The following is a 14,152-nucleotide window of genomic DNA, read 5'->3' as shown; positions in this document are numbered from 1 at the left end:
TGAAAAAAAAATCAACACAGAAGCATGAGAAGGATTTCTCCATTTACTGTCTTATTCTCATTTTTGATCATTTCTCTGGAGATGATCAGTTAGCTGTTTGACAACTACTCAGTCTTTCAAGAATTTTGGAGATAAAAGGAAGGTTAGAGATTTGCCTATTATTAGCTAAGACCGCTCGGTCTAGTAACAGTTTAAATACTGCCAGCTTGAAGGCCTGTGGTTCATAGCTGGTTAATAGAGATTGAAACATTAATTAATGGAAGGGCCTCTTTGAGGAGTCTTAGGAATAGGGTCTAAAAGACACGTTGTTGGTTTGGAGGAAGTCATTACTGAAGTTAACTCAGAAAGATCAATTGGAGAAAAAGACTCCAAATAGATATCAATGGTACTGAAAGTAGCTGTATATAATGCCACATCTATGAGATGGTTGTAACTTTTTCCTCTAATGGTTAGCTAAATTATGAAGGCATTACTAATTAACATTAAAGGAATGGTTGGCTCAACAGAGCTCTGACTTTTTGTTAACCTAGGGTTGTTCTTATTTTCTTTAATCAGTGCTGAATAATAAGATGTTCTCGCTTTATTGAGAGCTTTTTTATAAAGCAGCAAACTATTTTTCCAGGCTAAATGATGATGATGATGTTACCATTTTCTTTCCAGCTTAAGAGTTATCTGCTTTAATCTGGATGTTAGAGAGTTAAAGCAGGTAGTCAAGTATTTTTGATTTGAGGCTCAGTTTTTCAGATGAGCTACAGTATCCAGAGTCCAGAAAACATTTGACACAGGAATAGAATCTCATCAGGCTCTCTATAACCAATCACTCTCACAGGGAAAACGCCAGGGCTTTTGCACAGATGAGATGACAAGTTCGTAATCTTCAAGGTAACAGAGACACAGACTTAAAGATTGAAGATGGTTTCACTAATAGTAGTTCGTACAGTGCTCAGGCAAAGAATGAAGCTTTGTTCCCAGCTTAAGTAGGAGCCAGCTGATCATCAATTGACAAATAGGTGAGCTTGATTACTTTAGGTGTGCCCAGGAGGAGGGCAGAAATCCCAGAAGTTTCCCGTCCCTGCAGGCGTAAGGTGTAGTTAACAGATATGCACACAAATACACTACGCTGAGACAGAGCAAGCGAGAGAAAGAAAAGTGGAGAGAGACAGAAAGAAATGGCAGAGGTGCATAGAAACGCCCCCGCATCCACACACTCCACAGTTATTGTACATTTCAAATTTCTCGTTTAGCACTAAATCACAACAGTTGCCACAACTATATATAAAATATGCCAGTCCTTAATTATTAAGGATTGGCATAGGTCTCAAGCTCTTTGTCTTTGTAGCTCAAGAGCTCTTTTAATTCCTCTCCAGAAGTCTTTGGAACTGCAACTAGTGGTAAGAAAGAATTAAGATGATGTCAGGTGAGGTAAGAAAAGGCTTTTCCCTGGTTAGAGTTAGTTTTGTGAATGATGCAAAGGTGCTTGCCATTATATTTGGGACAGGGCCACTAGAAGTTGTGGTGTAGTGCTTGATGGTTGAGAGCACGTCACCTCTGAACCCACAGTTATAGATAGCCGGTCCTGTCTACTTATTACTCGGCCTGCTCTACATCCTTGACTTTCATTTTCTGCCCTGTTAACAAAATTACAAAAATACAGCGTTTATTATTATTTATACCTTTTGAATAAAAAAAGTACGTGAAACATCATTTATGTAGGAGGGTTGCCAAACCAAGGACAGTGGATTTTAGAAAGTCCTGCTTTCTGAGACACCAACCGTCACTTTTAGAGAAACCAGCTCTCTTCCACACACATCTCATATTTAAATTTGCGGACTTCTGCATTCAGGACACTTTTGGGTGAAATTTAGCGGATTTGCCAATGTGCAGATTCGGTAAAACAGGCTCTGCATACCTTGTTTTCTGCCAGCGATACCCTCCGTGTCCCTTCCGCTCAGCCAAGGTCCAAATCGAGATCAGCAACCAAGATCCGGGTCACGGCACCAAATTGTCAAGACAACGCCAGTCTCTCCGATCCTTTTGTCTTGGTAGACATCACGCAGAGATGTTTACAAGTTTCACACAATCCTTTTATTAACTTTGCCAAAACAGTGTCGGACTCTGTAGTTTTCTCTGGTCCCCTCCCCAATCTGACCAGGAGTGACATGTTTAGCCGCATGTTCTCCTTAAATTATTGGCTGTCTGAGTGGTGTCCAAAAAACAATGTGGGCTTTATAGATAATTGGGAAACTTTCTGGAGGAAACCTGCCTCTCTGCAGCTTCTCTCCTCCTGTTATCTCCCCAAACTCCCCTTAGAGACTGTGTCAGCTCAAAAAACAAACTAAAAACCAGCAAAAAATGACTTAAACATTAAAAAAAACACACAAAAAAGAACAATACAGTATCCACATCTGCACCAAAGAGTAAAACAGTGAAATGTTGCTTATTAAACATTAGGTGTCTCTCTTCCAAGTCTCTGTTAGTACATGACTTAACAATTGATCCACAAATCAATTTACTCTGCCTTACAGAAACCTGGTTAGAGCAGGATGATTATGTTAGTTTAAATGAATCAACACCCCCGAGTCATTCTAATTATCAGAAACCTTGAAGCACAGGCCGGTCTGTCTGATTTCCTGTTGTGGGTGATTTTAACATCCATGTAGATGCTAAAAATGACAGCCTCAACACAGCATTTGATCTGTTATTAGACTCAATTGGTTTCTCTCAAAATGTAAAAGAACCCACCCACCACTTTAATCACACTCTAGATCTTGTTTGAACATATGGCATAGAAACTGAACATTTAACAGTGTTTCCTGAAAACCCTCTCCTGTCTGATCATTTCCTGATTAATTTACAATAATTGATTACACAGCAGTGGGGAGTAGATTTCATCACAGTAGATGTCTGTCTGACAGTGCTGTAACTGAGTTTAAGAATGTAATCTACCCACTGTTATCATCTTCAATGCCCTGTACCAACACAGAGCAGAGCAGCTACCTGAATGCTACTCCAACAGAGGTCGATTATCTTGTTAATCATTTTGAAGCCAGATAACACACACCAATTAGTTAAACTGCAGGAATGTCTTAAAGACATAAAGACCTAGATGACCTCTATACTGCTTCTAAATTCAGATAAAACTGAGGTTATTGTACTCGGCCCTGAAAATCTTAGAAATATGGTATCTAACCAGATTCTTACTCTGGATGGCATTACCTTGGCCTCCAATAACACTGTGAGGCACCTTGGAGTCATTTTTGACCAGGATATGTCCTTCAATGCACATATTAAACAAATATGTAGGACTGCTTTTTCTTCCATTTGCGCAACATCTCTAAAATTAGAAATATCCTGTCTCAGAGTAACGCTTAAAAACTAGTTCATGCATTTATTACTCCTAGCCTTGACTACTGTAATTTATTATTATCAGGATGTCCTAAAAACTCCATGAAAAGCCTTAAGTTTATCCAAAATGCTGCAGCAAGAGTACTGACAGGGACTAGAAAGAGAGAGCATATTTCTCCTATATCGGCTTCCCTTCATTGGCGTCCTGTTAAATCCAGAATTGAATTCAAAATCCTGCTCCTCACATACAAGGTCATAAATAATCAGGCCCCATCTTATCTTAATGACCTTGTAGTACCATATCACCCCATTAGAGCACTTCGCTCTCGCACTGCAGGCCTACTTGTTGTTCCTGGAGTATTTAAAAGTAGAATGGGAGGGAGAGCCTTCAGTTTTCAGGCCCCTCTTCTATAGCACCAAACTGAATCCAGTTTGGATTCAGGAGACAGCCACTATCTCTACTTTTAAGATTAGGCTTCAAACTTTCCTTTTCGCTAAAGCATATAGTTAGGGCTGGACCAGGTGACCCTGAGTCCTCCCTTAGTTATGCTGCAATAAGTGTAGGCTGCTGGGGGATTCCCATGATGCATTGAGTGCTTCGTCTTCAGTCACTTTTCTCACACACTATGTGTTAATAGACCTCTCTGCACTGAATCATACTTGTTATTAATCTCTGGCTCTCTTCCACAGCATGTCTTTTATCCTGTCTTCCATCTCTCACCCCAACCGGTCGCAGCAGATGGCCACTCCTCCCTGAGCCTGGTTCTGCCGGAGGTTTCTTCCTGTTAAAGGGAATTTTTGCTTCCCACTGTTGGCAAAGTGCTTGCTCATAGGGGGTCATATGATTGTTGGGTTTCTCTCTGTATGCATTATCTAACTTACAATATAAAGCACCTTGAGGTGACTGTTGTTGTGATTTGGCGCTATATAAATAAAATTGAATTGAATATTCTCAGCCTGGACAGATGATGAGGGACAGGAAATATGTTTGTCAATAGCTCAAATTATTTTCAGGTAAATTTTTTTCTCAATCAGTTTGGTGCAATTCTTACACATTTGTAACCATCACCACACCCCTACGCTGTGTCACTGCATCATTTCATGTTTGGCACTGATCACCACCTGCACTCATGTATATATCTTTCTACGTAGCACTCATAATTCTTATTCTCATGTATATATCTCATGTATATCGCATGCACATATCTTTCTTTCTACATAGCACTTTAATTCTTATTGTCTGCACTGAAGCACCGCAGCAATTTCCTAATGTTGTAAACCTCAACATCTGGCAATAAACCCATTCTGATTCTGACTTAATGAATCACAGTTGCGAGTTGGAAATTGAGATATGCGTACCATGGCATAGATCTGGAAGAAACCTTTGGGGCAATATAGCATATGCTGGGGTTTGTGTGTGTGTGTGTGTGTGTGTGTGTGTGTGTGTGTGTGTGTGTGTGTGTGTGTGTGTGTGTTTGTCTGCCTGTGTTCTTCCTCTGTAATGTGAAGCACAGACCAGCTCAAGTTCCAATTTGACATGCCTTTAACGATGCTTTCATCTACTGGTGAAATTTCTGAATTACATCCTCAGTCACACAAACAGAAGAGGCCAAAATTGTGGCTAATAATTTATCCATTTCTGAGCTTTCACTGTTGAAGGAGAATACCTTTTGACCTTTGACACTTTCTTGTCATATTCTCAGCCTGCACAGATGATGAGGAGCAGAGAGACATATGTTTCTCAGTACTTCATAAGTTGTTTTCAGTTACAATTGTTTTCAATCAATTTGATGACAAAAAAAAATAAGGAGAAAAGAATAAAATCAAATAAAAAGAGAAATGTTAAAAGTTATTGATTGTGAGTTATTGTTGTTTTGGCATTATTTGTATCACCGCGGAAGCACTAGCTGGTAGTCGGACCGTACGCGTGTCTTAGTGCAGTTGAACATAATCCACAAAGTCCGCTTGTAGTCGAAAAACAAACAGGCAAACATTTATTTCCACAGTTTTGAAATACAGTGATCCATTTGAATGTTCCAGTACACTGCAAACACGGTAAGAAACTGTTTTTCTCCACAGCTAGTTAAAGCCCCCGTAGCTCCACACTGCCTGTCGCGAACCCTCCCCCCGTGCACAGTTACCGTGTGTTAAAGGAACAGTACGTAAAAATTAAATAAGGCAAGAAAAAATACAATTTAACTGTAAATCTTACGCTAAACAAATTATAAAGTAAAAACTGAAATTCCCCATTATCTTATACTTATCCTTATCCAAAATGATTCAAATTATTAACAAATATACACTCTGTGCAATCTGAGTAAACTAAGAGATGACTAGACCTTTATCCTATACAATTTGTCACACCCAGACTGTGGCTGTGGTGTGTGGGTGGCAAATTTTAATATTCACCACTATGTGGACTCTAGCAGTTAGCTATGTGACAAACATGCAGGATCTAGGGGTGCCTGCAGGCAAAATCAGTTGTAAGTCTTTACATTACTCTTTAAACACAGTGAGTTTATTGAAACCCAAAGAACTCCTGTTGGAGCTATTTGTTCTTTATTTATTTATTTATTTATTTATTTTTTGTGAAATTAGTTAATGTTTGTTGTTAGTTTACTTATATTTTGGGGTTTATTTGTTGGTTAATATTTTGTTTTAAATGATTTGTTTGTTTGTTGTTATTTTGTTAAATTAGTTAGTAAGAGCTGTAGGGCCATTTTGTTTCTATAAATAAAGAGACTGGTATAGGACCAGCATGCATTGGGGTGGGCCTATGGTTTTTTACCAGAGCAGGAGAAGCAGCAGGAAGGATCTTGTTATTGCTTGCCAAGATGGATAAATAAACCAAAACCAAAACTTTCAACTAAAACGTTTGGACAATGGACTTCTTTTGCCTGCGTACGAAATATTACCTCAATGCAGCAGTGGCTTGTGGACTTTAAGTTGTGGGACGTTTGATCTTTCAAAAGTAAAGGAATTGCCACTACATAAAGTAAAAAACCTTCCCGTGGACAAAGGAATAATCCTTCATCAATGGATATAAGGATTTCAAGGATCACCGTCGAACTCGAATAAAAGTTATTGGATCGTCTGGTGAGTAATCCAGACAGATTTGATGTTGAGGCCTGGATCAACATGTCACTCGTTCGTCAAAGCTGGTGAGTGATAATATTGTTTAAGCCGTAAAGGAAAACGGTGAAGCTATTGGAGTTTAAAGACATAATTTCACTACAAAGACTGATGAACTGAGTTTTGACGTACTAAAGTGGTGCAAAATTGGATCGCTAATTGAAACATGCCAACGCCCTCTGTGGAAATGTTTGTCCGCTGCAAAAGGCAGGTAAATGGATGTCATGTTTGTACTTCAGGCTATGGACTCTCAGTGTGCTGTACATCTTTATGAAGTTTGAAATAATCCAAGAGGACAATAAAAATGTCGGATATTAAGAGTAAACGAGAGGATGACACTGAGATGCAAGCAGAGAAAAGAAGCATTAAATTTACGCCAAAAGGTTTGGATTTGTATATAAAGACATGCCAAGAAAAGCGCAGTTCAATGTGTAAGCAAGCATCTAAGTACATGGGGAAAATTTCCGCTTTAATGACCTCATATGAGAACGTTAAGGAAGTGTCTTCTGAATTTGGGAAGTTTATTAAATGCTATCAAGATGCAAACGCTTTGCAAGAATCCTTTTTAAGTTTGCCACTGCCAGAAGATGAAGTGAAAAGGCAAAATGCACATTTTCAGTCGAAGGTGACAGCCTTCTCTGTTTTTATGGACAAAGTAAAGGTTTGGTTGCAGGAGGCGGGCGAGCTGTATACTGAACAAAGCAATACTGTTTGTAATGATAAAGCTGTTGAAAGTTTGGATGAAATAAAACCTGAAGACAGTGTCTCTAATATCTCAAGTGTAAAACCACCTTCAAAAACCTTGTCACAGCAAAGTCGAATTTCATCAACATCTTCCGCATGCATTAAAGCTGCGGCTGACAAGGCAGCGCTCATGGAGCGACTCGCTGCATTAAAGAAAAAACATTCTATCGAAGCGCAAGAGGAAAAACTGAGAAAAGAAAAGGAGACATTATCCTTGGAAACAGAGCTGGCAGCCACTAATGCAAAGCTTCGTGTCTTAAAAATAAATTCATTTTGTAGCTCTGAGCATTCTGATGGAATGAACTCTTATTTTGAAAGAGGGCACGTACAAGAAGCGCCTAGTTTAAATCCTTGTGCCGATACATTTGTTCCAACATCAAGAGATTACTCTGGTATAAATTCTGCATCTGAATCACAAGTAATCGTACCTAGACAAAGTCAAACCCAACATCAGGTTGATGATTCAGCGCAAGTGACGCAGCAAACACAGCCTCAGTCTCATACTTTGACTGGGAATTGCACGAAGGAGATTGTAAATATTATGCAAAAACAAAATGACATCACTACTTTGCTTGTAAAACAAAACTTATCTTCTGTCCTCCCCGCCAGAAACATCCCTGTGTTTGATGGAGACCCTTTACAGTACAGATCATTTATGAATGCCTTTGAAAATGGAGTGGAAGATAAAACTGATAACTGGAGCGACTGTTTGCATTTTTTAGAGCAGTTCACTAGGGGGCAGCCTAGGGATTTGGTGCATAGTTGTCAGCACTTACCTCCTGAGCAGGGCTATTCCACAGCCAAAGATCTTCTTGAAGAACATTTTGGGAACGAAAATAAAATTGCCTCTGCATATATGGAGAGGATTGTGAGTTGGGTACCTATTAAAAGTGAGGATGTGAAAGGTCTACAGTCATTCTCTCTTTTTCTTCAAGGATGTTCGAATCTAACACAGCAAGTTGTTTATATGAAGGAGTTGGATTTGCCCTCAAATATGAGAATGGTTGTTATGAAGCTTCCATACAAATTGAGGGAAAAATGGAGAGTTGTTGCCTATGAACTGCAGGAACAAAATGGTTACAGAGCAGTGTTCACTGATCTGGTTGCCTTTATAATAAAACAGGTAAAAGTAGCATCAGATCCAGTGTTTGGCAACATCCAAGACTCACAATCTGGAAGCAGCTTTAAAGCTTCAAGTTCTACCAAGCAAAGGAGAAAAGGAAGTAGTTTTGCCACTAATGTCAGTACAGTGCCAGGAATCAAAGCTCAATCGACTGGAAGCAGAACAACTTCCGCCGTTCTGCATAGTTGTTTGTTTTGTTCACATAGCAATCATTTACTAGAGAATTGTAAGCAGTTTAAAGCTAAAACGCATCAGGATAAGTTGACTTTTATCAAGGAAAGGGGAATTTGTTTTGGTTGTTTAAAAGTTGGTCACACAAGCAAAGACTGTAGGAGTCGTTTGGATTGCGACGTGTGTCACCAAAGACACCCAGGGGTTCTTCACATAGAGCGAAAGGATCCAGGTGCGTCTTCGGAACAAACTCAACAGAGGACAAACTCTAATGTCAACTTTTCAACTGCAACCACTCAGACATGTGGGTATATTGGGGCTGGTCATGAAGTTGATGCAATTTTTTTCTATAGTTCCAGTTCAAGTTAAGAGCCAAAAGAGCAATAAAATTGTGCAAACCTATGCGTTTTTGGATCCTGGAAGTTCAGGTACATTCTGTACAGAAACTTTGGCAAAAAGGCTGAATGTAAAAGGTAAAAAGACCAATATCTTTTTGAGAACAATGAGTCAAGATAGGATTGTTAGTACACAAGTTCTGTCTGGTTTGGAAGTGTCTGGTTTGGAAGGAAATGATTTCATGCCATTGCCAGATGTTTTGACTCAAAAGACTATGCCAGTTTCTACAGTTAATATTCCCCAGCAAGGCGACATCGATCAGTGGCCTCATCTAAAACCTGTTAAACTTTACAACGTTAATGCAGATGTGGAGCTACTGATAGGCACTGATGCTTCCAATGTTTTGGAGCCATGGAAGGTGATAAACAGTGTGGGAGGTGGACCTTATGCTGTAAAAACAAAAGTTGGCTGGGTCATAAATGGTCCCCTGCGCACTGGAAGTAACAGTGGAAATAAAACCAACTGCACTGCTGTAACAGCCAATAGGATTTCTGTTGAGCGTCTTGAAGAAATGTTGATTAAACAGTACAATCATGATTTTAATGAAAGATCATCAGAGGAGCAGACTGAAATGTCTAGAGAGGATCTGTGTTTCATGGATATTGTTAGTAGTTCAATAAAGCTTATTGGAAATCATTATCACATTGATTTGCCTTTCAGGAGAGAAGGTTCCAGTTTGCCAAATAACCTCTGTGTCGCAGAGCAGCGTCTCCAGAGTCTCAGACGGAGATTCGAAAGGGATACTCATTATAAGGATGAATACACTGAATGTGTAAACAACATGCTTGAACAAGGATATGCCGAGTTTGTGCCTGTAGATGAGTTGCACAAAGATGATGGAAAGGTGTGGTACATCCCTCATCATGGAGTGTATCATCCCACAAAGGGCAAATTAAGAGTTGTATTTGACTGTGGAACAACTTATAAAGGAGCATCATTGAACAGTCAGCTTCTACGGGGACCTGATCTTACAAACTCGCTGGTTGGGGTTCTGATCAGATTTAGACAAGAGCCTGTTGCACTAATGGCGGACATTGATTCCATGTTTCACCAAGTGCACGTCTCAGAAAAACATGTCAACTTTCTCCGTTTCCTGTGGTGGCAACATGGTGACACTTCAAGGTCTGCACAGGAATGCAGGATGAGAGTGCATTTGTTTGGAGCTGTATCTTCGCCAAGCTGTGCAAATTATGCTCTACAGAGAACTGCAGATGATAAGGCACAACAGTTTCCAGCTGAAGTGGTTGATACAGTCAAAAGAAACTTTTATGTGGATGATTGTTTGAAATCTGTTGCTTCAGAAGAGGAGGCAGAGCACATGGTGAATAGACTGACAGATATCTGCGCTAAAGGAGGATTTAAGCTTTCAAAATGGATCAGCAACAGTCGCACAGTGCTCATGTCAATCCCAGAGGAAAGAAGAGCAAAGGAAATTAAGGATCTGGATTTGGACACAGATCAACTTCCAGTTGAGAGAGCACTGGGTTTACAGTGGTGCATAGCAACAGACAAGTTCCAGTTCAGAACCTCCCTGCAGGACCGTCCAACAACCAGAAGGGGAATTTTGTCTGTGGTCAGCTCACTGTATGATCCTTTGGGAATCTTGTCTCCCTTCAGTATGCCAGCTAAACTGTTGCTACAAGAGCTTTGCCGACAAAATTTGAAGTGGGATGAAGTTATTCCCCACTCTCTTTCCCAGCGGTGGCGTGATTGGCTGGAGGATCTCCAGCTGATTTCAAAGTTCGAAGTGGAACGTTGCATTAAACCAAATTGCTTTGGAAGACCAGATAGGGCACAACTTCATCATTTTTCTGATGCAAGTCAAGATGGGTATGGAACGGTGTCATATTTAAAGTTGGAAAAGAATAACGTCACACATGTTGCTTTTATCCTGGGAAAGGCTAGAGTTGCTCCTCTCAAGCAAACTACAATTCCCAGGTTGGAATTGACGGCTGCAGTTCTTGCAGTTCGGATGGACAGGCTTCTGCAAAAGGAGCTGCAGGTCAGGTTGGAAAAATCAGTTTTTTGGACTGATAGTACAACAGTACTGAAATACATCTCCAATGAAACCAGAAGATTCAATACTTTTGTTGCAAACAGAATTGCTGTCATTCGAGAAGCAACAGATGTGAAGCAGTGGAGATACGTTTCTTCTAAGGAGAATCCTGCAGATGACGCATCCAGAGGCATGAGAGCTGGGGATTTCCTCAAATGTAGGAGATGGATAAAAGGGCCAGAATTTCTCTATAAGTCAGAAAAGGAATGGCCTAAACTGGATGTGGAGTACAGTGTAATTTCTGCAGATGACCCAGAGGTCAAAAGGGACCTGACAATGAATGCCATTGTGAGGGAATTACAAAATCCTACCAGCTATTTTATCCTCTACTTCTCATCTTGGGCAAAACTTAAAATCTCTGTAGCCTGGCTTTTAAAGATGAAAGAGGTCTTGGTGTTGTTGGCACAGAAGAGGAAAGAGTTGCTTACTGCAGGTTTGAATAAGAATGATCCGGAAGGTCAGAAAGAAATGGATGATGAAGGACTCCAAACAGTTTTATGTGAGGTTGAAGCTATAATGAACGACAGACCCATTACTAAAGTTTCAGATGACTCAAATGATCTTGAAGCACTGACACCCAATCACTTGTTGTTGCTGAAAAATAAACCAGTTTTTCCACCAGGACTGTTTCATCCAAGTGATTTGCATGTCAGGAAAAGGTGGAAACAGGTACAGTACATGGCAGAGTTGGAAGAGATGGCTTTCTGAGTACCTACCTTTGATGCAAGAAAGACAAAAATGGATGAGGACTAAAAGATGTCTTATACCTGGAGATGTTGTTTTAATTGCAGACGCTACAGCTCCAAGAGGATCATGGATGATGGCGAAAGTCTTAAATGTAAACCAGGATGCAAAAGGCTTGGTGCGTTCTGTGAGACTACAAACAAGGACCAGTGTTTTGGAAAGGCCAGTGACAAAACTTATTTTGCTACTGGAAGCCTCATCGTGAAGAAAATCCTCAATGAAAATTAAGGATTTGTTTAAGGGAATAGCTCCTCCTTTTGGGACTTTAAAGTAATTGTGATTGTATGCACAATTAGGGGCCGGAGTGTTGGAGCTATTTGTTCTTTATTTATTTATTTATTTATTTATTTATTTATTTTTTGTGAAATTAGTTAATGTTTGTTGTTAGTTTACTTATATTTTGGGGTTTATTTGTCGGTTAATATTTTGTTTTAAATGATTTGTTTGTTTGTTGTTATTTTGTTAAATTAGTTAGTAAGAGCTGTAGGGCCATTTTGTTTCTATAAATAAAGAGACTGGTATAGGACCAGCATGCATTGGGGTGGGCCTATGGTTTTTTACCAGAGCAGGAGAAGCAGCAGGAAGGATCTTGTTATTGCTTGCCAAGATGGATAAATAAACCAAAACCAAAACTTTCAACTAAAACGTTTGGACAATGGACTTCTTTTGCCTGCGTACGAAATATTACCTCAATGCAGCAGTGGCTTGTGGACTTTAAGTTGTGGGACGTTTGATCTTTCAAAAGTAAAGGAATTGCCACTACAACTCCAACACAGCATAGCTGCAACCATGTTGCATGAACTGACAGGTGATGGCAGATGTGAGCCAGAGGAGGGCGCTGTTGTGCGGGCAGGGATCACACAAAGCCCATATACTGGATTGAGGTGAAGGGATTCTTAAATCATAATTATTGTGTAGTTAAGACCAACAGTGGTTTTCATGGTTTCCAGGGACCTGCTGGAGTTCGGGGTCCTGGAGGTCAGGAGGTGGGAGGCTGGTGGCTGGTTTTGAGCTTTAGAAGACTAAACATGGGAAATAGCACAGAAACACAGGCCAGGCATGGGGAACATAGGAAGACAGGGATAACAATATCAGAATGAAAACATAATCTAGGCAATGGTAATATCCAAACTGAAAACTCCAATAACATCAAACAGAAAATATCAAACCAGTAACAGGGTCCATAACAGAAAACGCTGGGTACAAAACCCAGGGTCATGACACAATGTGCATAGAAGAGCAAATTAATTTGTACATGTTTACGTTACTCTATGCTAACACTGAAATCTCAGATGAACATTAGTTGATTGGTTTGCAGTTATTTGGTCATCAATATACAATGACAGTGACTACTGATTTTTTTATCACCTCAGAATAAAATCTGCAAAAGCTGTCACTCTATCTACATAATGCAGCTATTGTATTGTCAGTTTTCTTGTACTGCAAACATTTACTGTATGTCGCACAGTGATCAATAACCAATCATTTCTTGTGTTGATTGGAACACAATGTGTTGATTGGAAAAATGTCTGTCACAGCAGGATCTTGGAAATGGACTTTAAGACTCTAAAACGGAACTAAATGTATTTAGAGTGACATTTTAAAAGCAGCTACAGACAGTCTGATTGTAATCTGATTACATTTCATGTTGAAATGTGTTGAGATTCAATCTCATTAAAATTCTGTGAGATTGAGATTCAGTCATTGAATGATGTCAAACAACATTTTAAAGGTTCAAAGTCTGAATCTCAACAGATTTTCCACTGAAAATCACCAAAATCAGTCTCACTGGACTGACCCAGAACCGGATCTGCCTGAAGATATAGGCTCCATGAAGGATAAGCAAACTGTGTCTGAGTCTGCTTGCACTGCAGGATGGACCTAAAACAGATAAGGTTCATTGAAAGCGGATCAGTCCTGGATCCAGTTCAGCTTTGGTCATTTCACAGCTCATGCCATCTGGATCTATTTTGGATTCATTCATTCAAAACAGCTTTTGTTGTCCAAACGCAATCAATTTTCCTTAGTTGAAATGTCTCATCCGTCCAAAACAATACTGAAATATTTAAAATCTATAAAGCTGAGGCATTTAAAGCTGAGACAGTGGCAACCACTTGGGGGTAGCAGGGAAGGGAATCTCCTACCTTTAATATCTACGTCCCTTAGTGATCAAGGTCCCTATGAGACGCAGAAGAATCGCTCCCCTCCCCGCCTGTCCATGTTAAAAATGGCCTGTTGGGTGCGTGTGTTGGTGTACGTGAGTGAATGAGATAAGACGGTGCTGGATTTCTATACGGAGTCCAAGAACTAGTGAGTGTTAGGACGATCATCCAGGATGAAACAACAAATCCATGACTACATCAGGAAGATAGTGTTGTGATACTAGGGGGTAGAAAGAGATTAAAGTCCCCCTGTGGCCGCCTCATAACTAAGAGAGGTTC

General features: G+C 39.9%; 2 protein-coding genes across 8 annotated transcripts in view; one reads left to right on the top strand and one right to left on the bottom strand.

The window, feature by feature from the left end:
• The window catches only part of LOC146653023 (ankyrin repeat domain-containing protein 9), a 38,658-nt gene that overhangs the window by 10,588 nt on the left and 13,918 nt on the right, over positions 1-14,152 (bottom strand). The window lies entirely within an intron of this gene.
• On the top strand, positions 1,912-13,586 carry LOC146653024 (uncharacterized). The gene has a single exon (XM_085381582.1). The coding sequence runs from the start codon at positions 6,782-6,784 to the stop codon at positions 8,882-8,884; it is 2,103 nt and encodes a 700-aa protein (XP_085237708.1). The 5' UTR covers positions 1,912-6,781; the 3' UTR covers positions 8,885-13,586.

This window comes from Rhamphochromis longiceps, linkage group LG15 (assembly GCF_057381845.1).
Source record: "Rhamphochromis longiceps isolate RC_006_pf linkage group LG15, R_longiceps_female_GT1.1, whole genome shotgun sequence".
Classification (NCBI taxonomy): Eukaryota; Metazoa; Chordata; class Actinopteri; order Cichliformes; family Cichlidae; genus Rhamphochromis; species Rhamphochromis longiceps.
This window is presented reverse-complemented; position numbering and strand designations above follow the sequence as displayed.